The 27,845-nt window shown below is 41.1% G+C and overlaps 1 protein-coding gene across 1 annotated transcript; it reads right to left on the reverse strand.

The window, feature by feature from the left end:
• Positions 1-9,433: 9,433 nt before the first annotated feature.
• On the reverse strand, positions 9,434-27,555 carry SAMD7 (sterile alpha motif domain containing 7). Its single transcript, XM_006055958.4, has 8 exons — positions 27,453-27,555; positions 24,710-24,836; positions 23,332-23,456; positions 19,790-19,868; positions 17,907-18,535; positions 16,805-16,926; positions 14,120-14,230; positions 9,434-9,866 (listed from the first exon to the last, which is right to left on the reverse strand). Exons 1-8 carry the CDS (start codon positions 27,553-27,555, stop codon positions 9,690-9,692), a joined length of 1,473 nt encoding a protein of 490 aa, XP_006056020.4. The 3' UTR covers positions 9,434-9,689.
• Positions 27,556-27,845: the final 290 nt, after the last annotated feature.

Below are 27,845 nucleotides of genomic sequence, written 5' to 3' on the forward strand. Positions count from 1 at the left end.
CACCAAAATGTTAACCCTGGCCCTTTCTAAGAGGGGAAATTAAAGGCTACTCTCACCCACTTTCTTCTTTTTTTTGTTAATCTTAAATGTTTATATTCTGCATAATAACCATGCATTGCTTTTGGAATAAGGGGAAAAATTATTTTTAATGAAGAAAATTAGCCAAGACATGCTGTGTGAGTTCTTCAGAGAACCAAGTGGGCTGTGGTTGAAGTGTCCTTGGTGATCTCGAGCCTCCCCCAGAGCTCTGGCTTTTGGGAAACCCTGGTTGGGTGGGACGAGGAGGGGATTGTGGCTGTATTCAGTTGGCCCTATCCTACCCTATCTACCGCCTCTGGGGTGTGTTCAGTTGCTTCAGTTGTGTCCTACTGTTTGTGATCCCATGGACTGTAGCCTGCCAGGCTCCTCTGTCCATGGGATTTTCCCAGCAAGAATACTGGAGTGGGTTGCCATTCCCTTCTCCAAGGGATCTTCCTGACCCAGGGATCAAACCCGTATCTCCTGTGACTTCTGCACTTGCAGGTGGGCTCTTCACCACTGAGCCACCAAGGAAGCCCACCTCTTGGGCAGTGAGTGCTTCACATTAATTCTCACGGTCATATTACTCTCTTGATTGTTATGCTTGTACATGCTAAATAGGGGGCAAACTGCTGTCAATGGCATAACATGGAACAATAGAGACGCATTCTTTGGTTACCTAAAATAAATAAATAAATGAAAGAATCAAAAATATTTAAATAATCTTTTTCTAACTTAGAAGTGTAGATGAATTTTTTTGAGAGAGGTCAGCTGTGTTAAATCTCATACAAGCATTTCAGTTTAGTGGGACAATTGTCTGTGTTCATAGGGAAAAACAAAGTCCTTGAAACAATGGGAAAGTTTTGAGCATGCTTTAGGCTATCTTGTTCTTTAACTTTCAAATTATATTGTTACTGGAAATAACGTGTACCTAGTGGAAGTCTTTTTATTTGAAGAAGGTAAAACTGGTGTATGTTTTGCTGTCTTTGGTTACTGTAAATCATTTACTAGCAGTGCCCTTGGTCTTCTCTAGTCTCTCCATTATATGAAATCAGCAAGAATAGCCAACAAGTGCTTGGGAACAGAGGTACATGGTATAGTTACTTTGTGTGTGCTAAGTTGCTTCAGTTGTGTCTGACTCTTTGGGACCCTGTGGACTGTAGCCCACCAGGCTCTGCTGTCCATGGGATTCTCCAGGCAAGAATATTGGAGTGGGTTGTTGTGCCCTTCTCCAGAGGATCTTCCCGACCCACGGATTGAACCCATGTCTGTTAGGTCTCTTGCATTGGCAGATGGGTTCTTTATCACTAGCTGCTGCTGCTGCTGCTGCTGCTAAGTCGCTTCAGTTGTGTCCTACTCTATGCGACCCCATAGACGGAAGCCCACCAGGCTCCACTGTCCCTGGGATTCTCCAGGCAAGAACACTGGAGTGGATTGCCATTTCCTTTTCCAATGCATGACAGTGAAAAGTGAAAGTGAAGTCGCTCAGTCGTCTCCGACTTTTAGCGACCCCATGGACTACAGCCTACCAGGCTCCTCTGTCCATGGGATTCTCCGGGCAAGAGTACTGGAGTAGGGTGCCATTGCCTTCTCCGTTATCACTAGCAGCATCTGGAAAGTTGCCATACTATCTTCAGAATCACATGAGAGAAAAGAACTAGTTGCTTTTCCATCATTCTTCAGTTTACTGAACCTACCCTGTAAGGACAGTGTTAGATACTATGAATAAAAGAATTGATGATGTGCAAAAATGGAAATGATGAAACAATTATTTTTCCTTTAGGTTCCATATATTTCTGTGGAGTTAGTTTTGCTTCTGGCCTCTGAAAGTTCTCATTTATTTATCTCAAATGTTTACTGAGTGCTAAGATAGGATTTGGAGAAGGCAATGGCACCCCACTCCAGTACTCTTGCCTGGAAAATCCCATGGGCAGAGGAGCCTGGTAGGCTGCAGTGCATGGGGTTGCTAAGAGTCGGACACGACTGAGTGACTTCCCTTTCACTTTTCACTTTCATGAATTGGAGAAGGAAATGGCAACCCACTCCAGTGTTCTTGCCTGGAGAATCCCAGGAACCGGGGAGTCTGGTGAGCTGCCATCTATGGGGTCGCACAGAGTTGGACACGACTGAAGCGACTTAGCAGCAGCAGCAGCAGCAGCAGCAGCAAGATAGGATTCTGAAACAATTGGATCAGTAAACTCTTTTCCTTATTCCTCCCATTCATCCTGCACACAGATTATATTGTAATCAAGACAACAATCTATTTAATAAAGTTTCTTCCAGTTCTAATTGATTTGATGCCATCATTTGAGCCACTGCACTGACTTGAAGCAAGATGTCTATATTTTTTAGCCATCAGTTCAGTTCAGTTGCTCAGTCATGTCCAATTCTTTGTGACCCCATGAATCGCAGCACGCCAGGCCTCCCTGTCCATCACCAACTCCTGGAGTTCACTCAGACTCACGTCCATCAAGTCAGTGATGCCATCCAGCCATCTCATCCTCTGTCGTCCCCTTCTCCTCCTGCCCCCAATCCCTCCCAGCATCAGAGTCTTTTCTGATGAGGCAACTGTTCGCATGAGGTGGCCAAAGTACTGGAGTTTCAGCTTTAGCATCATTCCTTCCAAAGAAATCCTGATCTCCTTCAGAATGGACTGGCTGGATCTCCTTGCAGTCCAAGGGACTCTCAAGAGTCTTCTCCAACACCACAGTTCAAAGGCATCAATTCTTCAGCGCTCAGCTTTCTTCACAGTCCAACTCTCACATCCATACATGACCACAGGAAAAACCATAGCCTTGACTAGACGGACCTTTGTTGGCAAAGTAATGTCTCTGCTTTTCAATATGCTATCTAGGTTGGTCATAATTTTTCATTCAGTAAATTCCATTGATGGTTTAAACCGATTTGAGTTTGATTTTCTAATTTTGTGTGTGTGTGTGTGTGTGTGAGTCAGGGTCCTAGTAGGACACAAATGGCACACTTAAACAAGATAATGGAAGGGAGTTTAATGAAGGACCATTTACATGGATGTGAATGGAGTTAAGGGAAACCAATGAGAACTAGCTATAGCAGAACAGCTTTTCATCCCTGAGCCTGAAATGACAAGAGAAGGGGCTGGTTTTCCAGAATCCAGAACTTGGGAAGGGCGGTAGCTGTTGTTCCTTGAATGGGATGGTTGGAAGGAGCTGTGGCTTTCATGAGGAAAGCAGTCTTGCAGAAAAGGAACTCAAGGATTAAATAAATACTATAACTCCTCTTTCTTCCTACTCCCAATGGAGAACGTTCATCATCCTATAACTCTATCATAATTTTAATGAAGTACTTTGGGATACTAGAGACAGTTCATAAACAAAAGAATGATCATTATGATCATCACAACACATCAATCTCGTTTGTTGAGAGTTTATTGTCAACATCAATCTCGTTTGTTGAGAGCTTATTGTACTTTGAAATGTGCAAGAAATTTAGAATTCATAGTTGCTGCTTTCAAGAGGCTAATACCCAAAAGAGTGAGATAATAGAAATGAAAAACAAAATTAAGGAGCTAAAATATACATACAAATCCAGGCTTTCAGGATGAGCCAATTAGTGTATCCAGCTCATAGGTATTGGGCACAGGAACCAAAGGAATCAGTGAGACTGACTGACTCCCAGTCACTCCTATTAGAAGAAACAAGTCTTCTTACTTTCTATCCTTTGATTTGATAATATTAGGTCTTGACTGCTACAAGCATTTTACTACCAGGAGAAGAGGCCCTGGTACCACTTCTATAGAACCTAACAGTAGAGTTAAAGGAAGGCAGCTAAAAGAGAAACTGTATACTTGGTGACATCATTTGAACCACTGAATAAACCTTGCCTGAAGTCAGGATTCTAGACTTTCTAGTTACAAGATCCAACAAGCCCCTTCTTGTAGCTTAAGCCAGTTTGAATTGGGTTTTCTGCCATTTGCATCGTGGAGTATCCAATTGCAACTCCAACTACAACTGAAGTTTTGAAAATATCAGGGAACTGTTTTCCACTGTTATTTATTAAATAATGCTAATGCTTTTCATAAACACTTGTAATACCTGTTTTGAAAGTGAAAAAAAAAAAACTGCAACAAAGTTCTGTTATCAAGGCAAAACAGCACTGCATGTGACGTAACTCCAACAAATACTGTGCTTCTTTCACAGAACTGGTTGAATTAGTCCCACAAATGTCAAAAAAACAAGTTGACAGTTCAGCACATTATCTTCTTGGCCCATATGGAAAGCACTGAAATTTCTAGCTTCCACAGAACACTTTGGAGTGTTCAAGGAGCAGTTGAATGGCATTTTCTAGTCTGTGATTCAAGTGGCCCAGTCTACCTTAAGAGGGAAACATCCTTTTTGAAATGATATTGGCTATTCTCTATATAGGAATGCAATTGTAAAAGAAAAGTCCAGAAATTTGCTATTTCTCCTACCCCCCCCTCCAAAAGTCACAGAATGGCATCTGAGATTGCTGAATAACTTTTAGACAACAAAAGCCCCAAGAATGTTGAGAGAAGACTAACAGAAAATGGGTTCTGAAGGTGATATAGACTGAATACTTGTGTTCTTCCAAACTTCATATTGAATCATAACCCTAAGTGTGATGGTATGAGGAAGTAGGTAGGGCCTTTGGGAGGTGATGAAGTCATGAAGGTCAAGCCCTTAAGAAAGGCATTAATGCCCTTCTAAGAAGGGACATAAGAATTTGCTCCAACTTTCTGAGTTCTGCCATTTGAGGATACAGAAAGCCATCAGTCTGCAACCTGGAAGAGGACCCTCACTAGTACTTCAGATTGCTGGCACCCTGATCTAAGATTTCCAGTTTCCAGAACCATGAGAAATGTATTTCTGTTGTTTACAAATCACCTAGTCTATACTATTTTATTACAGTGGCCTGAACTAAGACAAAAGTAAACTTGTTTACAGTAACAAGGTATTTGAGATTCTTGGTTTTGTTTTATTTGATGAGAGTAACTTCTTAGCAAAATTAAAAAAAATACTGATTGAATTCAATTAAACAATCAGCTAGGCTTCAACAGTATGTGAACCGAGAACTTCCAGATGCACAAGCTGGATTTAGAAAGGGCAGAGGAAGCAAAGATCAAATTGCCAACATCTGTTGGATCATAGAAAAAGCAAGAGGATTCCAGAAAAACATCTACTTCTGCTTTATTGACTATGCTAAAGCCTTTGACTGTGTAGATCACAACAAACTGTGGAAAATTCTTAGAGATGGGAATATCAGGCAGCCTTACCCACCTTCTGTGAAACCTGTATGCAGGTCAAGAAGCAACAGCTAGAATCAGACATGAAACAATGGACTGGTTCAAATTGGGAAGGAGTATGCCAAGGCAATGGCACCCCACGCCAGTACTCTTGCCTGGAAAATCCCATGGACAGAGGAGCCTGGTAGGCTGCATGCAGTCCATGGGGTCGCTAACAGTCGGACACGACTGAGCGACTTCACTTTCACTTTTCACTTTCATGCATTGGAGAAGGAAATGGCAACCCACTCCAATGTTCTTGCCTGGAGAATCCCAGGGACGGGGGAGCCTGGTGGGCTGCCGTCTATGGGGCTGCACAGAGTCAGACACGACCGAAGCGGCTTAGCAGCAGCAGCAGCAGCATGCCAAAGCTGCATATTGTCATTCTGCTTATTTAACTTATACGCAGAGTACCTCCAGAGAAGGCAATAGCATCCCACTCCAGTACTCTTGCCTGGAAAATCCCATGGACGAAGGAGCCTGGTGGGCTATAGTCCATGGGGTCGCTAAGAGTCTGACACGACTCAGCGACTTCACTTTCACTTTTCACTTTCATGCATTGGAGAAGGAAATGGCAACCCACTCCAGTGTTCTTGCCTGGAGAATCCCAGGGATGGTGGAGCCTGGTGGGCTGCCATCTATGGGGTCGCACAGAGTTGGACACGACTGAAGCGACTTAGCAGCAGCAGCAACTGTAGCAGCAGCAGAGTACCTCATGAGAAATTCCAGGCTGGATGAAGCACAAGCTGGAATCAAGATTGCCGGGAGAAACATCAATAACCTCAGATATGCAGATGACACCACCCTTTTGGCAAAAAGTGAAGAGTGGCCTCTGCTTACTGGAACTAAAGAAAGCCCTCTCACAGCAATGAAGACCAGCTCAGTCAAATAAATAAAAGAATAAATAAAGTAGCACTCTAAAAAAAAGGTCATTTATGACCATCGTTTAGATCATTTAGTTTTTAGGTGTGCAAAACGGTGATACTTAAATTCTATCACTGCTTTTTAATGGGTGTAATACATCCAGAGAGGAGCAGTTGCATAGTACTCCATTGTATGGATATGTATTGCACCTGTCTAAACAGAATGTTTTGTAAGTCAGAAAATCCTATTTAGCAAACACATTTTTATTGTGATTGGTTTTCAAACACGAGAGAGAATTTTGTTGCTGTTTTTGCTGTTCTTTGTTTAATTCTCACAAAAGGTACAGAGCATACTCAAGACTGAAGTTGCATTTGCAGAAAAGTTAAAAACTACTTCTACATGATAATATGAGTAAAATTTTCACCCTTCAAAATAATTTTTATCACTAACGTGGGTCTTTTCTTAAAAGGTACCCTAGAGTCATGAATCCGGAAAGAAACAATCTTAGTATGGACAAGCAATTGCAGTCTCCTTTTCTTCCAAAGAAGAGTGTTGAGAGCTGGGGAGAGCCTCTTTTACATGTTTCTTTTTTCATGCGTGGTTCTAAAATTAAGCACAGTGCTTTTTTTGGTGATAGTACATTCCAGGATGGCATATCAGAACATTTTCATTAGATCAACACTGAGACACATCTGTTCAAGTGAATCATTTACCAACTCAACTGACTCATGTAGCAGGGATAAGAAATTCAAAAACTATCATATGGATTGAATCACATGATCCCTATCTCTTTGCCACTTAAAGTATTAATTAAGCTTTCATTTTTATCCCTTACCATAACACCTGTTAACTCACATTTGGTATTGACTGAAACTTATACATGCTGGAAATTACAGTAGGTGAGAGGTCATGTGACAAAATAGTTCTTAAAATTTTGAAATTTGCAAGGATTATTTCTTTCTCTGAGTCTCTCTCTCTCTCCACTCAAAGGGACCAACAGTCCCTTTTTGGTCCACATGCATATTTGACAGTATAGTATAATTTTATGTCAAAAACCGTGTTGTCTTCATGTTAAAAATGAAAGAAAGCAAAGATCAACTAAATTAGCATGACTTGTGGGCAAATGAATTCAAAAGCCTTCCTTCTAAATCAAAAAGTGAATGTGGGAAGCCTGCTATATATGTTTATCAGTGCAACTTAAATTTGTTTGTTTTAGGAAAATATTGCTATGAAACAAATGATTCCATTGATGGCTAGAAACATATACTTATCACCCCACAGTTTCTGTGGGTCAGGAATCCAGGCTTAGCTGGGGGCCTCTGGCTCAGGGTCACCCACGAGACCTCCATCAAGCTGTGGGCAGGAGCTGGATAGTAATCTCAAGGCTTGACATGGGAAAAAGCCACCTTCAAGTTCCCTCACGGGGCTGTTTCACACGCCTCAGAAGATCCATTTCCAAGTTCAGTCACATTGGCCTCTCCACAGACAGCCTGGAGACATAGAGAAGATGGTTGCCTCCAGAGTGAGCAATCCAGAGAGCAAAAGAGTACCTGAGACAGTGGCCACAGACTGACACACCTTCACATCTTCCGTATTCTACCCCTTAGAAAGGAGTTCCTACGTGCAGGCCAGAGGGGAGGGGATCACACAAGATATGAACACCAGGAAACAGGGCTCAGGGGTGGCCACCTTAGAGGCTGCATGCTTCAGTTTGTTTATTTTAAATATAACTTCTAAAAACAGAAACTACGTTCTCATAGTTAAAAATTTTAAATATACCAGAGGGTATGTAGTAAGAAGTCTCCCTCACCTCCCTGCCACTCAGTCCCCTCATTGAGCAAACACTTATCAGTTTCCTGCGGCTCTTCTCACAGGCTTTCTGCTAAAGGTGAGGTTGAAAGAGGGGGGCTCCATGGGTATGAGCAGAAGCTGCTGTCATCGCCTCCCCTCCGTCTTGCCAATTCAGTCCTGCTTCGCGGAGATAACTCTCCCCCACCTTCTGGGTGCAACGTGACGTGGTTACTATGCCTTTTCCTCTCCCTATTAGATACTAAGCAGTCCTCCAGATACTTTTAGTCATAACATGGTTTCGTATCAGAAGGAAATGTTGAACAGCAGTTGAACTGACTGAACTTTAAAGTTAAAGCTTCTGCCCTGCCCTCTCCCTGGCCTCCTTCAGGCTGGATGCCACAGTGAGGAAAGGTGGGAGTCTGTGGTCAGCTCCTCTGTTTCTCTGTTTTGTGCTTCTACACCTGCTCTTCTGGCTTCTTCGGGCTCCATTGGGTTGCCTTTGTCTCTCTCTGGGTTAGGGGATGTGAAACCAGTAAAGGAGCTCTTTTTTTTTTTTTTTTTTTTCAGAGTCAGTTCTTCTGGCTGTTGCACAGATTTCCTCCTGGAAACACTCAACCGTAGCTTTCTTGATGTTTCTAAAGTCTCTCCTTCGTTTTGAAAGCAGCCTCCTGTCAGGGAATCTCACTGGAGAGTGTTGCTGCAGAACATGTTAACTATCCCGCAGAACGTTTACACATGTCTAGATTCTATGACGCTTGCTATGAGGTAACTTGATAGATTTTAGTATTTCCTTTAATTTTTAAATTTTGGTTGCTAGATTTTGTTGATTGAACACAACGATGATGACCAGAAGCTTCACTCTAAGTAATAGGACTGAATTGTTGACTAATAGCTGGTAATTGAGTAGTGCTTTAGAGTTTGAGCACTTTCATATCTATGTTTCTGTCTTCTTTGTTCTTGGCCACACATTTTTTAGTGGGTTAATTCTCAGCTGGAAAACTTTGACTTGTATGTCAAGTACAATTGTACGTCAAGTACAAGCTTCTCTTCCATAGTTCTGGTGGTCACCAAAAATGATTTCACCATAGTCAGGCTTCCCTCGTAGCTCAGATGGTAAAGAATCTGCCGGCAGTGCAGGAGACCTGGGTTCGATCCCTGGGTTGGGAAGATCCCCTGGAGAAGGAAATGGCAACCCACTCCAGTATTCCTGCTTGGAAAATCCCGTGGACAGAGGAGCTTGGTGGGCTGTAGTCCATGGGGTTGCAAAGAGTCGGGCACGACTGAGTGACTAATGCACACCAGCTACTTTGTGCTGAGGGCTTCCCACGTGGGTGGTGCTAGTGGTAAAGAATCCACCTGCCAATGCAAGAGGCATGAGATGGGGGTTCAATCCTTGGGTCGGGAAGATTCGCTGGAGGAGGGCATGGCAACTCACTCCAGTATTCCTGCCTGGAGAATCCCCATGGACCAAGGAGCATGGTAGACTACAGTCCATAACGTCACAAAGAATTGAAAGTGACTTAACATGCACACATGCACACACTTTGAAGCTGAGGTCACTCCTTGAAGCCTGAGCAAGGACCCCTCTCGGACAGCTCAGGTGGACAGGCTTTCTCTCTCTCTCAGCCTCCATCTGGTCCTGGGAAACTCTTACACACCTTTCAGAATATCCTAGAGTTTTTTGAGAAACAATTAAGACTGTTCGTGCTCCAGGAGGGTTTTAATTTCTCATATTATTTCACTCAGTTCCTTTAGGAACGATCATATCCTGGGAACAAGGAATGTCCAATGTATCACTCCAGGAGTTAAAATCCAAAAGAGGGTTTGTATCTGTTGGTTGATCGAATGCTTGTTTTGTGTGGGTAGAAAGTGAAAGACTTTTCTTGTAGAACATACTTTCCACATGCTGAGATACCTTTGAAGACAAAATATAGTAATTAAATCTATGAATCCATTCAATAACTCAGCATATTCTTCAAAGACACAGGTGGCAGGGAGGCTGAGGTAATTCCAGGCATAGGGCATCTACACAATTGTGGAGGACACAATTCTAGGATGTGGTGGGCTTTTTCTTCCAGAATTATAGTGTTTGAGATGTAAAACTGGGTATAGAGATGGTAGGAACTTACCAATTCCTGTTCTTGGTCCTGCTGCAGTTCATCAGCACACATGATTATTTCACTCAGCATTCCCCCAGCTTTCCCTTTTCCAGGGGTCCCAGAAGAGTTCCCACAGACACCGGACTCCACCATCACCAGCACCCAGCCCATCCTTCTCTGGCTGGGGCTGAAACTGTTTAGAACCTCAGCACACAGCTGGCCTTCAGTGGGCTTTGTTTTGAGACATTAAGTAAGGTGGCTCTGGGACTTAGTACATGCTCAGTTGCTCAGTTGTGTCTGACTCTTTTGAGACCCCATGGACAGAAGCCAGCCAGACTCTTCTGTCCATGGGATTCTTTAGGCAAGAATATCGGAGTGGGCTGCCATTTCCTTCTCCAGGGAATCTTCCTGACCCAGGGATCAAACCCAAGTCTCCTGCATTTGCAGGCAGATATTTTATCACTGAGTCACCAGGGAAGCCTTTAGGACTTGGTGCCCAGTATTAACCAGTGTGCTGCTGCTGCTGCTAAGTCATTTCAGTCATGTGTGACTCTGTGCAACCCCATAGATGGCAGCCCACCAGGCTCCCCTGTCCCTGGGATTCTCCAGGCAAGAACACTGGAGTGGGTTGCCATTTCCTTCTCCCATGCATGAAAGTGAAAAGTGAAAGTGAAGTTGCTTAGTCGTTTCCAACTCTTAGCGATCCCATGGACTGCAGCCTACCAGGCTCCTCCGTCCATGGGATTTTCCAGGCAAGAGGACTGGAGTGGGGTGCCATCGCCTTCTCCCAGTGTGCTCATACACAAACCTGACCCTGAGGGGCACCCAGGAGATTTCTATATTGTTCACATTGCTGTAGCTCAAACACCAAGCTCCCTCCATTCTAATAATATCTGAGTTCTCAAATTCCAGTGTTTTCTTCTCCTACCCTTCTCCTTGTGTGCTCAGTCCAGGTCAGTCTCCTAGGTTTCTGTTCTGAAGTGCGGGTTTCCTCCTTCTTAGCAGTTCTTGCTGCAATGGAATTTTGCCCTTGATTTCCATTTTGGAGATTGAGATGCACTCCTGCTTGCTCATCTTCTGGGACTTTCAGTTGTTGCTCAGAACCTTTCACTTTTCTTGCTTCAGTTGGACCCCTGCTGCTGCTGCTGCTGTTGCTAAGTCGCTTCAGTCGTGTCCAGCTCTGTGTGACCCCATAGACGGCAGCCCACCAGGCTCCCCCGTCCCTGGGATTCTCCAGGCAAGAACACCGGAGTGAGTTGCCATTTCCTTCTCCAATGCATGAAAGTGAAAAGTGAAAGGGAAGTCGCTCAGTCGTGTCTGACTCTTCGCGACCCCATGGACTGCAGCCTACCAGGCTCCTCCGTCTGGGCAATCCCAATCCCAAGGACTCTGTAACTGTTCTATTTAGCCGAACATCTGGCATCAGTGGGATCTCCCCCTTCCCTTTCCCCTTTCATCACAGCTTCTGTGGTAGTCCTGCCTTGTTACACTGGCAGATGGAGCCTGGGATGTAATAGCTCAGTTGGCCTGCATGGAGGCATTTACATATATCAGGAGCAGAAGAAATGACTACAGCCTCATGAAAATGATATAAAGGGGTAATGTTAACAGCAAGTGAGGAGAAGATTAGGAATGACCTGGGGTTGGCCACACTATAAAGACAAAAAAAGAAAAACAAACAAACAAAAACACAACCAAAGTATTAAATCAAAGCAAAGATAATCTGATTTGAGGAAAAAGAACTGTGCAATATTTTTGTAAGTATTCCAAGAGATATAGTGTCCTCACTAAAGAAAAATCACTTAAAAGTGAATATCATATTGTACCAAGGTTAATTGCTTAGCTTTGACAAATGTGCCATGTTATGTAAGATGTTAACACTGGGAAAAACTAGGTGAACTCTCTGCACTCTATTTGCAACTTTTCTGTATCTACAGTTATTCCAGAATAAGAAGTTGAAAAAAACACCACCAATGGAAACCTTGAAGTATTTCCATTAGAAATAAAGAACTTCTTTACCCTAAAAAGTTTAGATAAATAAAAATGGTTTTTGAAGGACATTTTAGAAACTCAGTACCTGGTCTGAATATATATTGTAAATAGGTAGAGTACCATATAAATTCTGAAACAATTAGTTGAGGCTTCTTGGTTTCGATTTTAGGAAACTCGTTCTTTCAACAAATAATTATTGACCTATTATGGGTTTTGCACATTCTGAGATTATTCAGCCAACAAAACAGATAAAGATCTCTGCTCTAATTGAGCTTACATTCTAGTGGAGTCAGAGAGAAAGAAAAAATAAATATAAAGGTTATAAATGAGTAAACTATATTGTGTGATTGAAGGTGATAAGTGCTATGGGGGAAAAGAGAAGAGCAGAAAAAGGGATGGCAGGAGGATGTATGGGGCTGGGCTGTGTGCAATTTTAAGTAGCGTGAACCACACAGACCTCTTTGAGATGGGAGAGTGGAGCAAAGATGAAGGGAGCAAAGCATGAGGCTGTCTGGGGGGTGGGGGAAGCACCACAGCCAGAGAGAGATGTGCTAAGGTGGAGCCTGCCTAGATGTTCAAACAGCATCCAGAGGTGAATGGCAAAAGCAGTAACTGATGGAGAGAGATGTCAAGATGAGGTCAGGAAGGCAAGAGTGGTGACGGGTGGGGAGGAGTGCAAATCATATATGACTTTGAAAGAGATGGGAAGCTACTGCAGTTTTTGAGCAGAAGAGTGACATGATCTGTCATGTATTAGAAGAATCATTCTTTACTGTTGTGTGAATAGGCTCTGGGTGGGCAGGGGCAGAGCAGGAAGAAGAGTTGGAAGGCTAATGCAGTGATCCAATGAGAGACAGTGGTGCCTTAGGCCAGAATGAAGCAGTGGAGGCAGTGATGAGAAGGGGTGCTATGGCTTATTTCAGCTCTTGTGACCAAATGTTAAACTTTTAAGAAGTTTGCCAGCTAATTGTTAAAAATACCATTATTACACATTTATTGGCTGTTCTGGGTCTTTGTGGCTGCTCTCTAGGTGCGGTGCACAGGTTTCTCATTGCGATGGTTTATCTTACTGTGGAGCATGGGCTCTAGGCCCACAGGTTCAACAGTTGCAGCATAAGGGCTCAGAAGTTGTGGTTCCTGGGCTGCAGAGCACAAGCTCAATAGTCGTGGCCTAGTTGCTTCAGAGCATGTAAGATCTTTCAGGATCAGGGATTGAACCCATGTCTCCTGCATTGGCAGGTGAATTCTTTACCACTGAGCCACCAGGGAAACCCTAAAAATGCCATTATTAAAAACTAAATTATATAAAGTTACAATTACATATATTATATAGAAAGCTAAAGTATTAATATTAAATAGGCTTCCCAGGTGGCTCAGTGGTAAAGAATCCACCTGCAATGCAGGAGATGTGGGTTCAATCCCTAGGTTGGGAAGATTCCCTGGAGAAGGAAATGGCAACCCACTGCAGTAATATTGCCTGCGAAATCTCACGGATAGAGGATCCTGGCAGACTACATTATAGTCCATGGGGTTGCACCCAAAGACTCAGACATGATTTGGCAACTAAAGAACAACAAAATATTAAATGCTCCAAACTTATAACTTAATTATTTTATCTACTTATTTTACTATAATTGTTTATTATCATCACTGTTTTTGAGGTTGTTTACACCTGTGCTATCCACATGGTGAAGGGAGTCTAAAATAGGGTGCTGTTGTGCATCTCTTCCAAATCTTGTATTTAGTTGCATTTGGAGTTTGTCAGTCATGGATGCAGTATTTTACACTACAGAAATTGACAAACACTGAATCAGGGTTCCTTTTTAAAGACAGCAGGTCATTAAACACTGCCCAATACACCATTGCTTGGTGCCTTCCCAACTGAACCTAGGGATATGTACCATGCCCCGCCTGATGCTTTCAGGTTCCCTTATTCTGTTATGTCCACATCCATAGAGGGCAAAAGTTTAGAAAAGAGGTTAGACAGGTATCGTTAATATTACAACCAAAGAAAGGAACATATTTCTCTTAGGCTTCATAACATGAATGCATGTTTAGTTATGAAAAATCACCCTACCTGTGACTGAATCTTCAGTGCTGGTCCCAACTTTAATCCCATAGCACTTCGAAGATGCTCCTCTGTGAGTAATGGCAAAGTTTCTCCATCAATTGCATGATCTTTAAATACCTTATTAAACATAAAAGATGTCAACTTTGTTTGAATGTCTTTTTTTAAAAAATCTTGTTTTACATATAGATTTTCAGCTTTGGAGGAAACATTAGGACTGCTTGAGGATGACACAAAAATTGTAACATTTCTTATTTTCAGTTACTCTCTTTTCTGTGCTCCAATGGCATGTTGTTTGTGTTGTTTAACAACCCTTGGAGTTCATTGCAATTCTCTCTATGAAAGTGAAAAGTATGAAAGTGTTAGTGACTCAGTTGTGTCTGACTCTTTGTGACCCCATGGACTGTAGCCCACCAAGCTCCTCTGTCCGTGGGATTTTCCCAGGCAAGAATATGGGAGTGGGTTGTCATTTCCTTCTCCAGGGGATCTTCCTGACCCAGGGATTGAACCTGGATCTCCTGCATTGCATGCAGATTCTTTACTGTCTAAACCACCCAATTCTCTCAATATAGAACTCAATTTCAACATGGAATAGTTCTTACTCAAGGGCAGGCCCATGTTTTACTCACTGATGTATCTGTAATGCAGTGCCTGGTACAAAACAGATGTGCAATCATCCTTGCTGGACAAATCAATGAATGAACAAATAGTCTGAGTGAAGAGATATGGGTAAAAACCATTTCAGGCAAATTTCAAACTCTCACATTTACAGACACAGTGCCTCTGTGCCCTGCCTTAGATGAGCAGTGAAGGGAGGAGAGGAAAATGCAAGTGAGAGCTGTTGATAACACCAGCAATTTCTGGGAGGGGAACCAACTTTAGTGAGGAAACAAGAGCAGGACTTGATCCTAAACACATTTGAGAAACACCTAGAAATAATTGTGCCACTCCTAGTGGTGGGGAAGGAAGCACTCACATCCTGTTGGTAAGAGGTAATGAGTCAGTAAAATTTGGGGTCTTCGAGTTTATGTGGCTTCTTGGTACCCGCAAGGGAACATTTGGGATTATAAAGTATGAAATGCATGTAATATTATTTATTACAAGAGTGGTTAATATGAACTGCATATGACTGTGAATCACTTACTGATTAAAAATAGCGAGTTCAAACAGATTCAGTCCATCAGAAGTCAGCAATGTAACATTTGTTATACAAGGGATTTCATGTTTCCGGCTATCAGACTTTTGTAACTCCATTGTACCAGTGGTTGATGTGGCACTTGATAAGTGGCACAGATAAATTTAAAAAGTGACTTACCTACAGTTAATGACTAGTAATAAAATAATAAGGTTATACTCCTTGAGTAGGAAAAAATAGAACAAATATTTTTAGCAGGTATGCAAAAGATAAGTGACTTGAAGAATACAACTTGCCTCATAAGTAACTTGAGATTTTGCTTTCTCTAGAAGCCTCAGATATAATGATGAAATTAGAATATATTGAGTACTTACAAGGTGCCAGGCACTCATTAATACAATGGTCCTTTGAGAAAGTATTATACTATTATCCCCATTTACAGACGAAAAGACTGAGACACCAAGGAGAGAGGCAACTTGTCCTAGGTCACATGTCCAGAGAGTGGAAAAGCCAGGGTTTGAACTTGTACTTTCATAAGCTATTCTCTTAACTACTACTCTGTGACTTTTCCATTGGTCCCATGAAAAGAACAAAGGGAGAAAGAAAGAGGAAAGAAAAGAAAAGAAGAATTTAAAAATTAACAGCATTACACTGAAGGAAAATGTCACAAAATAAGATCTGAAAACAATTATCTCTAACAATAATTAATTACGATGTAGTTAAATCATAATGTCCTTTTCTTGCTTTCTTTTCCTTTAATATTTAAACCGAAGATAATGATGTCAGATTTAGTTGGTACATTGTTGCTTGGAATTGTGTTATTAAAATCACTTGAAAAAGTAAATTATATACTTGAAAATGTAACATTGACATAAACCTCAAAAACTTGCCAACCCACCATTTTTATCTCTGATTTCCCCATTTTTATCACTGATAAGTGATACTGGTTTTACTTTCCAACTATCCTAGCAATTCATTATAATTTAAAAAATAGTATTTATCTATCAGATTGAATTATATGTGTAGGCATTTTAACATATTGCCCTAGCACAAAAATGGAATTTTAAAATAGTTAATTTCCTACTTTTCAAATGTATTTCCTTCTTGTCCTTTTTAAAATAAAGTACATATTTCTGTTATTATGACAAGTAGCCTAAAACTTGTGATACAGAAGTACATGCCTCCAAAATGTTTGCTAAATGGATGAATAGGGCATATAGTAGATATCTCTCATTCTTCTTGGATGTTTGGCCTTTGAACCTCCTAATTTTGGGAGAATCCCCGCATCTCAGGAGTCTTGAGGAGACTGAAACTAAAGCCAGACACTGGCTTTCCCAGTTTTCCCTGAAGCTGGGGTGTGGGCACATGACTCAAGCTTCATCAATCGGAGGCTTCTGTTTCAGGAGAGCCAATGACATAAAAAGGAAGAGATTATTAGGAATGCTCTTTGGGTTCAAAACCAAGTTAGAACTCATTATGAAGGAAGTATATTTCAAAATGTCTTATTTAAAAAATGAAGTCACTTTACTTTAAAAAAATATATTTAAATGTTATGTCACCTGAGCATAGTCTGAACAACCCGGAAGGCCACTAATGAAGTTATACACGTCATTCACGGTCCATTTCTGAATATCTTCATTCAAAGACAGATTTTCCTTGATTGTAAGCAAGACGTGTGTCCCTTTAAAATGGAAAGGAAATTATTTTGTGGAAAAAGGTGAAGCTAAGAGTACAGTTGTATATGTAGTTACATTAATTGCCACATATTCTATTACCACAGAGCAGCTCCTTGATGTAGATCTATATGTAACCCCCTTAAAAGCTACTGAGTTACTGAGAGATGATTTCTAAAAAAGCTTAGCTGTCTCCTTTCTTTTCTTCCTCTAGAGGATCTTTAATGACTGCCTTATCATAAATAAAAGCAAAGTTCCAGCTTCTCTCAGATTTCAATAGAAATACCCTGGGGATTTCATTCTCCAGATTAACACCATGTTCTATGATATTACATAATTTATGATGCTCTCTAAGCCATACAAGAATTTAGCTCTATCTTCATCAAAATGGCAAATTAATACTTTGTCAGGGAAACAAGCTGGTGTGGTGGCTAGATTACACATACCCCAATCCCTGTGTTTTAAAATATTTTTATCTAAAGAAATTCCAGTTTTATATTTTTTTAATCTAAAAAAGTTCTAGAAAACTTTTCAGTGTGTTTGGCAGGGGATAGTGTGTTAATACTTTTAGGTTAAACTGTATCATAACAATAATAAACATTGAAAGAGATTCTGTTTGTCTATTTTTTCTATTACTACACTTAGATACAGGGGAGATTGAATCATACTTCTAAGAAAGAAGCCCCTCTATTTTGTGCTGAAGAGACTAAATTAGATTAAAATTTTAATTAAACATTCTGGTAGGTTTTCCCATCCTTCCCCATATTTATACCTTTCTAGACTTCACTGAAAATTCTCTATATAATATATATAAAAAGAGGTACATTTCACTGTTATGGCTGATTGGAACTAATGTAATAAGTTTTTCAAGAAGGGGTAATTCTAAGTAGGATGGATAAAAAGAAACACAATGGTCACGGATCACTGTGTAATAATCTCACAGACCTGACAACGTGTGGTTCCTGAGGATTGGCCTCTGGACACCTACCTGGCTGAGATGATCGTCGAGCTGGGGGGTACACCCCATTCTTTTCTCCACAGGCTGCCAAACCATGCTCAGAGGGCTTCTCCTTCCCGTCGTCCCAAGCCTTTTCTTCCAGGGGAGTTCCCTGAGCTCCCCAGGGCTTTCTGTGGCTGGGCTCCAGCTCTCCACAGGTGTCAGCAAGAGCTGTAGTTGGCTTTCCACTGGTTTCACCCAACGTGTGATTGTCCAGAGCCTCCATTTCTGGGTCTTTCGTATACTCCTTCTCTTCATAGAGAACTGCGTGGGCTTGGCCTAGGGGCTTCTCTTCTACTTGACTTTTAGAACTCTCAGTGTCACTGTCTAGAACTTTCTGACTCCCGGTACCTCTCCTGAGACGACGACATTTATGCCCCCAGTTCTCTGTAAAGCGTGGACCAGTTGCCACTATCATGGGGTTTCCCTGAAGGTTTCTCAGGGTGCTTCTGTGAAGGTGCAGGTCACTGGCTGGGAGCATGCCCCTGCCATGGTAGGTGGCTGGGCCCACAGGGATACTGGAGCCATAAATGAATGGGATCCCTAGGCCTCCTAGTCCCTTAGGATTAACTTTTTCTATTCTCCTTTGCTGGTAAATGGCATGCATTTCCATTTCCATCCTAAAAACAAAACAAAATATTTTATAAACACAAGAAAACCATTAGAAAAATACTTTTAATGGCCTTCTGCCTTCCCTAATGTAGATAGAACCTTGCTTCTCCTGTAAGTCTTTAGGCCATTTATCTGAAGTTTGCTGGGCATAAACATGAATCTCCCTGAAAGCCATTGGAAGGAGAGTTTAGAGTAAGATCAGAGGATGAAGGGTTTGGCTAAGTCTCACAGTGGAAGTCCAAGGCCGGTCTTTAGAACATTATCTCTACTGGATAAGGCAATTTTAGCAGGGATGGGGAGAACACAACACAGAGTAGTTTCTTGCCAGAGAGTAATCCTCAAAGAAACTAAAGTCCTGGGAAGAAGGTTTTAAATGTTGCAGTACAATTTTAATGAGACTCAAGAAATGCAATGGGTCTCAACTGCTAAAATTAATGACGTGGTAAGGATAGGGGAAAGGAGGAGGAGTGGAGGGTTTGTTGGCATTTTTGCTTACTTTGTTTATTGGTCATCACCTGAACCCCTTAGTGTCCACTGATGAGAACGTTGACTCTGATGTCTTTTCTCACCCACAGCCATACGCTGGTCATTATTACTGTCTTCTCCTGATTGCTGACGGCTGCTTTTAGGCTAATGAGGGGCTGTCTGGGCTCTGATGGCATAGTTTGAAGTGGGATTGGCAAGCTTGACTCCTCTCTTCAGGCAGAATTGAAGTCATTTAAGACAGCATTGCCAATATGAATTTCAAAAGAATCATAGGTAGGCATTTAATTATGAGACATCGACTGATTATTATGATCTATAACCTTAGCTTCACTGTGTAATCTCTAATCTTGCTTTTATCTTTAACCAACCTGTGTACATGTTTGTATATGTCTCTTTTTGTAGTATTCCTGAAATACTTTTTGAAAGTAATCAGAATGTGTGTGTATATATATATAATCAGTGAATACACATACACAAATCCCCGGAGAAGGAAATGGCAACCCACACCAGTATTCTTGCCTGGAAAATCCCATGGACAGAGGAGCTTGGCAGGCTATAGCCCATGGGGTCACAAAGAGTCAGACACAACTTAGTGACTAAACAATAATGACATATACACAAATGTAACAACATATACAAAAACAACAGTATACAAATATAATAAATGAATGAATATATATAAAAGTATATAAATAACATATATATGTATTTATATTAAATGGATACACAGACAAGTGAGTGAATAGAAAATAATTAAAACAAGATTGTTACATTACCTGGCAGTATGCTGCCTTTGAATCATTTCATTTCTTCTAGCCATTGCCTTTACGGATTCAGGTGGCAAAATGCCCCAACCTTAAACAAGAAAACCACCATCCCACCCCATGAACAAATTAAAAATATCCACTTGAAGATACTAAAAAGAAAATACAATGATTTAAAACAGTATCTGCAAAAAACTACCAACTGAGCACAATGTTGGAAATGATGTCAGTTCATGACTGTCAGCATCTTAGAGTCACTTTGGTGGTGGCATGATAACACTAAATAATTTTGGGGGGAGGGGCTGTACTGTATGGCTTGCAGGATCTTTTTTCCCTGATACTGAACCAGGGGTCCTGCAATGAAAGCACCATGTCCTAAGAACTGGAATGCCAGGAAATCCCCCAGATAATTTTTTTTCTTTAAGTATGGGTCTCATAATTGGCAATGTTTTCCTACGATACTTCAAAAGGAAAAAGATGAAATTAACTGTAGATCTCTTGACTACTTGCTTTCGAAGTAAAAATTGATGACTGTTTTGGGTTTTTTTGGGGGGTGCAAGAAGAATTAGTTGACCTTAAAAAAAAAAGTAATTAAATGCTTCCTGATGTACTGAAATCCCTGGAAATAAATATAGTGATTTAAGGGGATAAAATACGAAGTTCTCTATGTTGACTTTTTGGTGCAGCTGAGGCAAATACTTTTTACAAAACAATTTCAATGGAGTTGAACAGCAATTCCGTTCTTTGTGTCATCCTTTCAAAATGTCTTGAAATAATGTCAGCATCATCAGAATTCAAGGCTGTATTCTTGCCTGGTAACTTCATGCTTATATTGATTTTTTCTTTTTTCTTTTTTCTTTCTCTGGATTCCTAACACATTTAGAATCTATGCTGGTGCTTCTCAAATAATCCATGGTGAAGGATTATTTTTTCTTTTAAAATTTCCAACCCATCATGGACTCTTTAAAAATACATAAATGATGTTTTAGAAAATTGAAATGAAAACAAGAATGAACACAAACACAATTTGAAATGATCAGATTAATAGACATAAAATTACCCTGTCAAATGGCTGTAAAAGTTTCTAAACCTTTCTGTCTATGCATTTATTGTTCAAACATTTCTCAGGCCAGCATAGGTCTACAGACCATACTCTAACAATAACAGATACCCAAATGACACTGATTATACATAGTTTTGTTCAATGATAGTTTTTCATGTATAAATCTGTTCTCCCCAACAAGAGGGCTCGTATCATGAAGGCTAGAACAGATTTTATATTTGCCTTGCACCAAGCTAGCAGAGCTCTTTAAACTCCTGTTAATAATAACCTATCTTGAAGTACACCATACTCTATCTATTTTTATGAGATTCTTTCTCAGTTGTAAAATTCAGAGGCTAACCTCTAAAACTTCTTCTGACTCTAAAACTCTATGTTTTTGTAGTTCAGTGGCTTCAAGATATGCTCCTTGAGATAGCAGGCAAGCATGAAATTGCCAACCCATGGGCTAATCCCCAAGGATGCAGGGAACGTCACGTAAAAAGACCAGTGCAGAGGGCACAGGTCTCATCATCTAGATTTTAGCATCCTGTAAAATCTGGACTCATCAAATCTATTTCAAGTTTCTTTCTCTTTCTTAAATAGTTGACATCAAATTTAGTGCTAGTCCAGTTGTAATAACACACTCTTTACCTAACATCCCAATTTTTGAAATTGATTCCTGTCTCAATTTCTCTTTTGCTAACTTAACTTAGTAGCTCATTTTTTATAGGACTGAGGCCCCACATTGCTCTTGCTTGCTCTCTTACACATCAGCCTTGGGGTGGGAGACTGACCTCTGTACCTGGGACAGGTTGTCAGCCTGCCTGTTCATATCCAACTATTAGTAGTTTCTGGATTTTTAACCACTAAAAAACTCTCTCTGGGTCAGTAATGCAACTGTTTCACAGGTCTGCTTATCTGTTTGTTACCTATAACTTTGGGCTATGTATTTCCTGGGCTTTTGCTGCCAGAGGGGGCTACCATCCAGGTTCAGCTGTTGGGCCTGTCATACCCAGCGGGTGTGTCCAATTTCAGATCTGACCCTTGCTCAGACTCATCAAAGTGGATCCATGCACTGTGGTTTGTAATATGGTCAAATCCAGGCAGGTCTGTGTCTTCAATGGCCCTGGCACCAATCATATTTCTTTTTGTCTCAGGCTTTTTACTCACATTACTCCTATCAAAAGTTGTTGGAATTGGAGAACCGGGGCAAACAGAAACTCATTGAATACAGTTTTGAGAAGACAAGATGCATCAGTTTCATCTTCAAACTTGTGAGCAAATTCTCACCTCTTATTCTCTCTGGAGCCCCACATTCATGTTCTTGTTGACACTATGCTGAAATTGCTCCTATTTAGATAATTAATGACCTGCAAAGCCACGTCTAATCATATATTCTTGGTCCTCGTCTTACTTGATCTCTGAGCTGCATGCTTGACACAATTGCTTACTTTTTCCTTAAAAGCACTTTCTTCCCTTGGCTTCCAGGCCTCTACCCTTCTTGAGTTTTCTCCCACCCCACTGGTTGCTCCTTCTATATCTCTCTTCATCTTCTAGATCCTGTTGGTGTGTCCTAGGGGTCATCCTTTTAACTTCTAACTCATCCTTTTTAACTCATTTTATAAATGATCTCATCGAGTCTCATATATACTGATGATTTCCAAAAGTATATTTCCAGGTTATCTCCAGATGTCCTCTCTAGACTGCAGCTGCCTTCTGGACATCTCCTATTGATTGTCAGGCAGGCATTACAAATGCCTGTGCTATCTCTCCCAACCCAAAACTCTTCCTTTCACAGTCTTCCTCAACTCAATGAATAGCAACTCCCCCTCTCCCATTTCTCAGCCAAAATTTTTGATGTCTTCCTTAACACTTCTCCTCTTCTCACATCTCATATCTAAACTCTGAGCAAATCCTGTTGTTTCTCCCTCCAAAGTATTTACAGAATCAAACCATTTCTTACTATTCCTACTGTAACCACCCAGGGCCAAGCCATCATCATCTTTTGACTGTTCTAATAGCCCATCAACTCCCATCAGTTTAACTCCAGAACCTGAATCCTATCAAGTCTGTCCCTAACATAGCAGCCAGAGTGATCCTGGTAAAATGTAAGTCAGACCATGTCATTCCTTTGCTCAGACTCCTCAAGAGCTTTCCCTGTTCTCCCAAGTAGAAAGCAAGTTCTTACTGGCCTATCAGACCAAATATAAACTGCCCCAGGGCCTTTTACTCTCAGATCTCATCTCCTTATGACTTCATCAGTTCCTTGTAAGGTAAGACAGATATTAATTGCAGATTTTCATGTTATTCATCAGTAAATTGATGGTTTGAGGAGTTAAGCAACTTACACAGTGGTGGAGCCAAGATTTAAACCTAGTTAGTAATTGTAGAAACTATAAGCATTATCACCATACAGTTTTGCCTCCAAAATTTAGCAATAAATTTCATGGCAAGCTTAACGCAGCAATTCAGTTCACAGTGGTTCCAGAGATGAGACATCAGTTTCTCATACCTGAATAGACACGATTGGACAGCAAGTTTGGCATGTTTGCATTTGCTAGAGCTGAAGATCCAAACTGGGAAGGAATACAAAACTGTCTTGGGTCAGCTGGTGCTACAGTAGGAGGCAATAAATCTCTAAGGAAAAAGATACAAAATAGGTAAAATGAAAATGGATTTGTACAAAATTTCCATTGCATAGGCAGTGAGATTTTTTTTTTAATTGCCATACGGGATTCTATCATTTCTTCCCCAAATGAAGTATGAAAGTCCTGCAATCTCTATTGGTTTAAGAAGAAATAGAATAAGAAAAATGGGGAGGCAGGACTCTAGTAGGGAAGGGCTGACTCACCTGACAACATAACAGAGAAAGCAGGAAAGTTTTAGGGATGTTAGGGGAAAAATGATCGAATCAAATCAATACCAATCTTTGATTTTTCATGACTATATACTGTTCTTGACCATAACAGTCTTTCCTCATTTGATGAACACACTCTGGCTTGAGTTTTGCCATCTGGAATCAGTCACTACCTGGACGGACGATTTACCAAACTTCAGTGGTCTCTAGAAGTCCAACTCTATTGTTCATGCTCTGTGAACAAGTATAATAATGAATTTTACTTCCTCCCCAGATTCCAGAATATATATTCAAAAGAAAAGAAGATAGGAAGGTGCCAGAATGTACAACCAAAATACTGATAATTTCACTTTTATTGCAAAGAAAGAATTCTTCCATCACTGGAAACCTAGGATATCACACTGTTAGGGACTGACTTGTGTCCCCTTCCAAAATGCACATGTTAGAAGTCCTAATCACCCCATGTGGCTCTTTTTTGGAGATAGGAACTTTAAGGAGGTAACTAGAGTTAAATGAAGTCATAAGGGTGGAGCCCTTACCCAGTAGGACTGGTATCCTTATAAGAAAGAGAAGAGACACCAGAAGTGCTTGCATACAGAAAAAAAGGCATGTGGGAACACAGTGAAAAGGCAGCCTAGTCTGCAAGCCGAGGAGGGAAGCTTTGGGAGAAACCAAACCTGCCGGCACCTTGATCTAGAACTTTTAGCCTCTAGAACTGTGAGACATAAAATTAAGCCACCCAGTCTGCGATATTTTGTTATGGCAGCCCTAGCAGACTACCCATCCACATTTGCACCTAGGCAATGCCTTTCACATGGCAGGTGCTCATTAGCTATTTACTGAGAGAGGGTGTCAAAGAGGTTTCAGAGGGTAAGTGATGGGAACTTTGTTGAAGATGTGGCCCCCAGACTTTCTACACCACAGTTCCTTGAGATAACATTAGACTATAAGACAACACTGAGGTTAAAGCGTTTGAAAACTTAGGAACGTCCATTTTCTCCTTAGACCAGAATATCACATTGGAGAGGAATACCTATCCACACTTGGAGGTTCAAATGGTGAGGGAATCACTGGAATTCTCTGCTGCCCTGATGCTGGCAGTAAAGGGTTCATGGCCATCATTGGATTTATCATCAATATCTCTCGCCACTGATGGAGTTCTAAAAAAAATAAATAAAAGATAGATATGTTCACATATACCTCCATTTTTTGGTAGACTGAGTTCTTCTTGAAATGATGAACACCTTTTGTATTTTCCCAATACTTGGGAAGACTAGCTACACCAAGCTTTCAGTTACACAAAATCCCCTCCATTGTAAGCACCCAGATCCAATTGTTGAACTCTGTGTGCCTTTGGAATTTGTTGGAGAGTCCACAAATACCACACCACACGACGACCAATAATAAAATTAAACCAGTTTTGCAAGATTCCAGAAATACCATTTTCTTTTATTACAACTCATTTTGATTGCTATACTTCTTGAGGCACAAATGCATGTATGCTCCCATATGTTAAATTTGAAAAGATTAAAACAGAAGAGAGGAGGAAAATCTTCCTAAAGGCCCAAAATACATCTAATTAAAGTGAATAGAGGCTGATTTCACGAGACTGTGTCTAACTAAAACAAGTTATATCCAAACATATAATACATAAACACAAGCTTTCATAACTTTGTCTACAACCTAGTGATCAGAAAATGTGACCATTGTAAAAGAGATAAAATGTTGTCTTATATTTTCTTGTTAATTATTAACATTCTTTGAATAATTTAAAATATTAAGAGTGCTAGTCAAACAAGTCCTTAAGCTTCTTCATCCTCAATTGTTACTTTTTAAAATATTGAGATGGACAACTATTTTTGGAAAAAAAAAAAAGAAATTAGGAAGAAAATGTTCTAACTTTTCAAAGTAGCAATGTTTCTTTTTCTCTTTCTCATGCATATATTTAATTTTTAAAATAGTTAATACATTTATATGATTCCAAAACTAAAAATATAGTGGTATTTAAGTAGGCAATTGGGCTTCCCAGGTCAGGCTAGTGCTAATGGTAAAGAATCCGCCTGCCAATGCAGGAGACATAAGCGAGGTGGGTTTGATCCCTGGGTTGGGAAGATCCCCTGGAGGAGGGCATGGCAACCCACTCCAGTGTTCTTGCCTGGAGATCCTGTGGACAGAGGAGCCTGGCAGGCTACAGTCCATGGGGTTGCAAAGAGTAAGACATGACTGAAGTGACCTAGCATACTTGCATGCAAGTAAGCAATCAGTTCTTCAGCTTCTTCTCTAGATCTAAACCTACTGATCAAATTGGAAATTCAAGTCCATAGGTCACTTAACATTGGCTTTCACCATTCATAAATTTTTTTAAAAAGTTCTTTATGTGGATTTATTTTCATTGTATATCTGGGAGGCCAATATAATTTTCTCTCTGACAGTGGCCTCAGGGTAGTGACCAGTCAGACTCAGGATACAAATATCTGCCAGATGCCTGCCAGCCAGGGTGAGATGCCAGGAAAGAACACAGGCCAGGTGTATCGGCTGTGGGCTTGCATCTCTGGTGAGGACGCTGTTCCATGGCTTGGATCCTCCATGTCTGAGGTTTGGTGCACAGCCATCGTTTTCCCCATAGTTCATTATACAAAAGAGCAATGGGCTAAGCCAGGCTGCTCAGTTGGTGCTAAGTGGCCGGGGTGTAGTGGGCTCTTCCAGTTTTTGGAAAAGTAATTTTAATAAAGGCTCGAGAACTCTGTTCTTTCACCGTGGGAAACAACAACGCAGGACACAACTTGATGTTTCCTTTTGAAACATTACTGAATATTGATTTGTGTCATGAATTGACAGATTCTGGTAGAAGTTTGAACTTACCTACGAGTGAGACAGAATCTTTGAAGCTACAACATACCATGTTCATCTTGCATGTTATGAGATGCCTGAGACAAATGTGGAAGGAGAACAAAGAAAGGGAGCAGTACAAAATCCCTCCAGAGCAAGCATCGCCTGGAGGCTGACCACCCTGCTACCTTACACATGTTACCACAGGGACGTGCCATGGCGATTAGTTAATCAAAAGTTGGTGAGATCATCTCACTTTGGCATTCCTCCAAAGAAGCCTGGGCCAAGGACTTGAACGCAGGTAAGGTGTGCAGTGGTAAAGAATCTGCCTGCCAATGCAGGAGATGCAAGAGGGTTTGATTCCTCTGTCAAGAAGATCCCTGGAGGAGGGCATGGCAACCCACTCCAGTATTCTTGCCTGAATAATCCCATGGACAGAGGAACCTGGAGGGCTACAGTCCATGGGGTCACAAAGAGTCAGACATGACTGAGCACACACACACACAAACACATACACACAATTCATTGGGAAGGGAATCCCAGGAAGCCTATATGAGGGAGTGGGTAAGTGAGACTAGGGAGGGAAGAAAGCCCACAAGAGGTGAGTTAAAGTGTGAGTTACCACTATGGGCAAACCTGCTGGGAATACTCTAAGGGAAAAAAATTGTGTACACACCTCATAACTGTCCCAGTGAAAGACGTAGTGTTGGCCATTTACCCTTTGATTTCTGTCAGCCCCTGCTAGAGGGCACAATTCTCCCTTGCACCCAGGGTATGTCTAAGCTAGATCCAACTAGCTCCTACAGTGTGGGTAAAAGCCTTCAGTCTGAAGCAGAGAGAGGCAGGGGCTTGAGATGGGATATGGCCTCTGTGGTTACAGGTGAACTCAGAAAGGTTAATGGGGTAAGGCAGCAACAATGTGTGGTTCTTTGAGGCCAGGTGATTACCTTCCAATGTCATTCCACCGGATAATCGACACAAATGCCTTTCTTCTGGACCTCCGGATTCGCCAGGCAGAGGCATATTTCTACAAGGCTCTGTAGGGTCCATGGTCTGCAACCACACAGCATGATTTTTTTCAGTTATTCATGTGTTCAGTGAAACAAGTGAGGAACTCACGGGTATCAGGCCCATGGAGCTGAAGAAGTGAGGCATCAGAGACAAGTCTCATCCAAAGCCCTGCTTGGTACCATACCTGTTCTGGATTCCACAATGCTTGGGTCTGCTTTCTTTCCTTTTGTGCAATACCAGGGGGGTTGAATATAATCTATACAATTTTGTAACCCTTCTGATATGGTAATTTATTATTTTTAATTGGCCTACCAAATTTTTACTTAAAA

The sequence above is a fragment of the Bubalus bubalis genome, chromosome 1 (assembly GCF_019923935.1).
Source record: "Bubalus bubalis isolate 160015118507 breed Murrah chromosome 1, NDDB_SH_1, whole genome shotgun sequence".
In the NCBI taxonomy this organism is placed as follows: domain Eukaryota; kingdom Metazoa; phylum Chordata; class Mammalia; order Artiodactyla; family Bovidae; genus Bubalus; species Bubalus bubalis.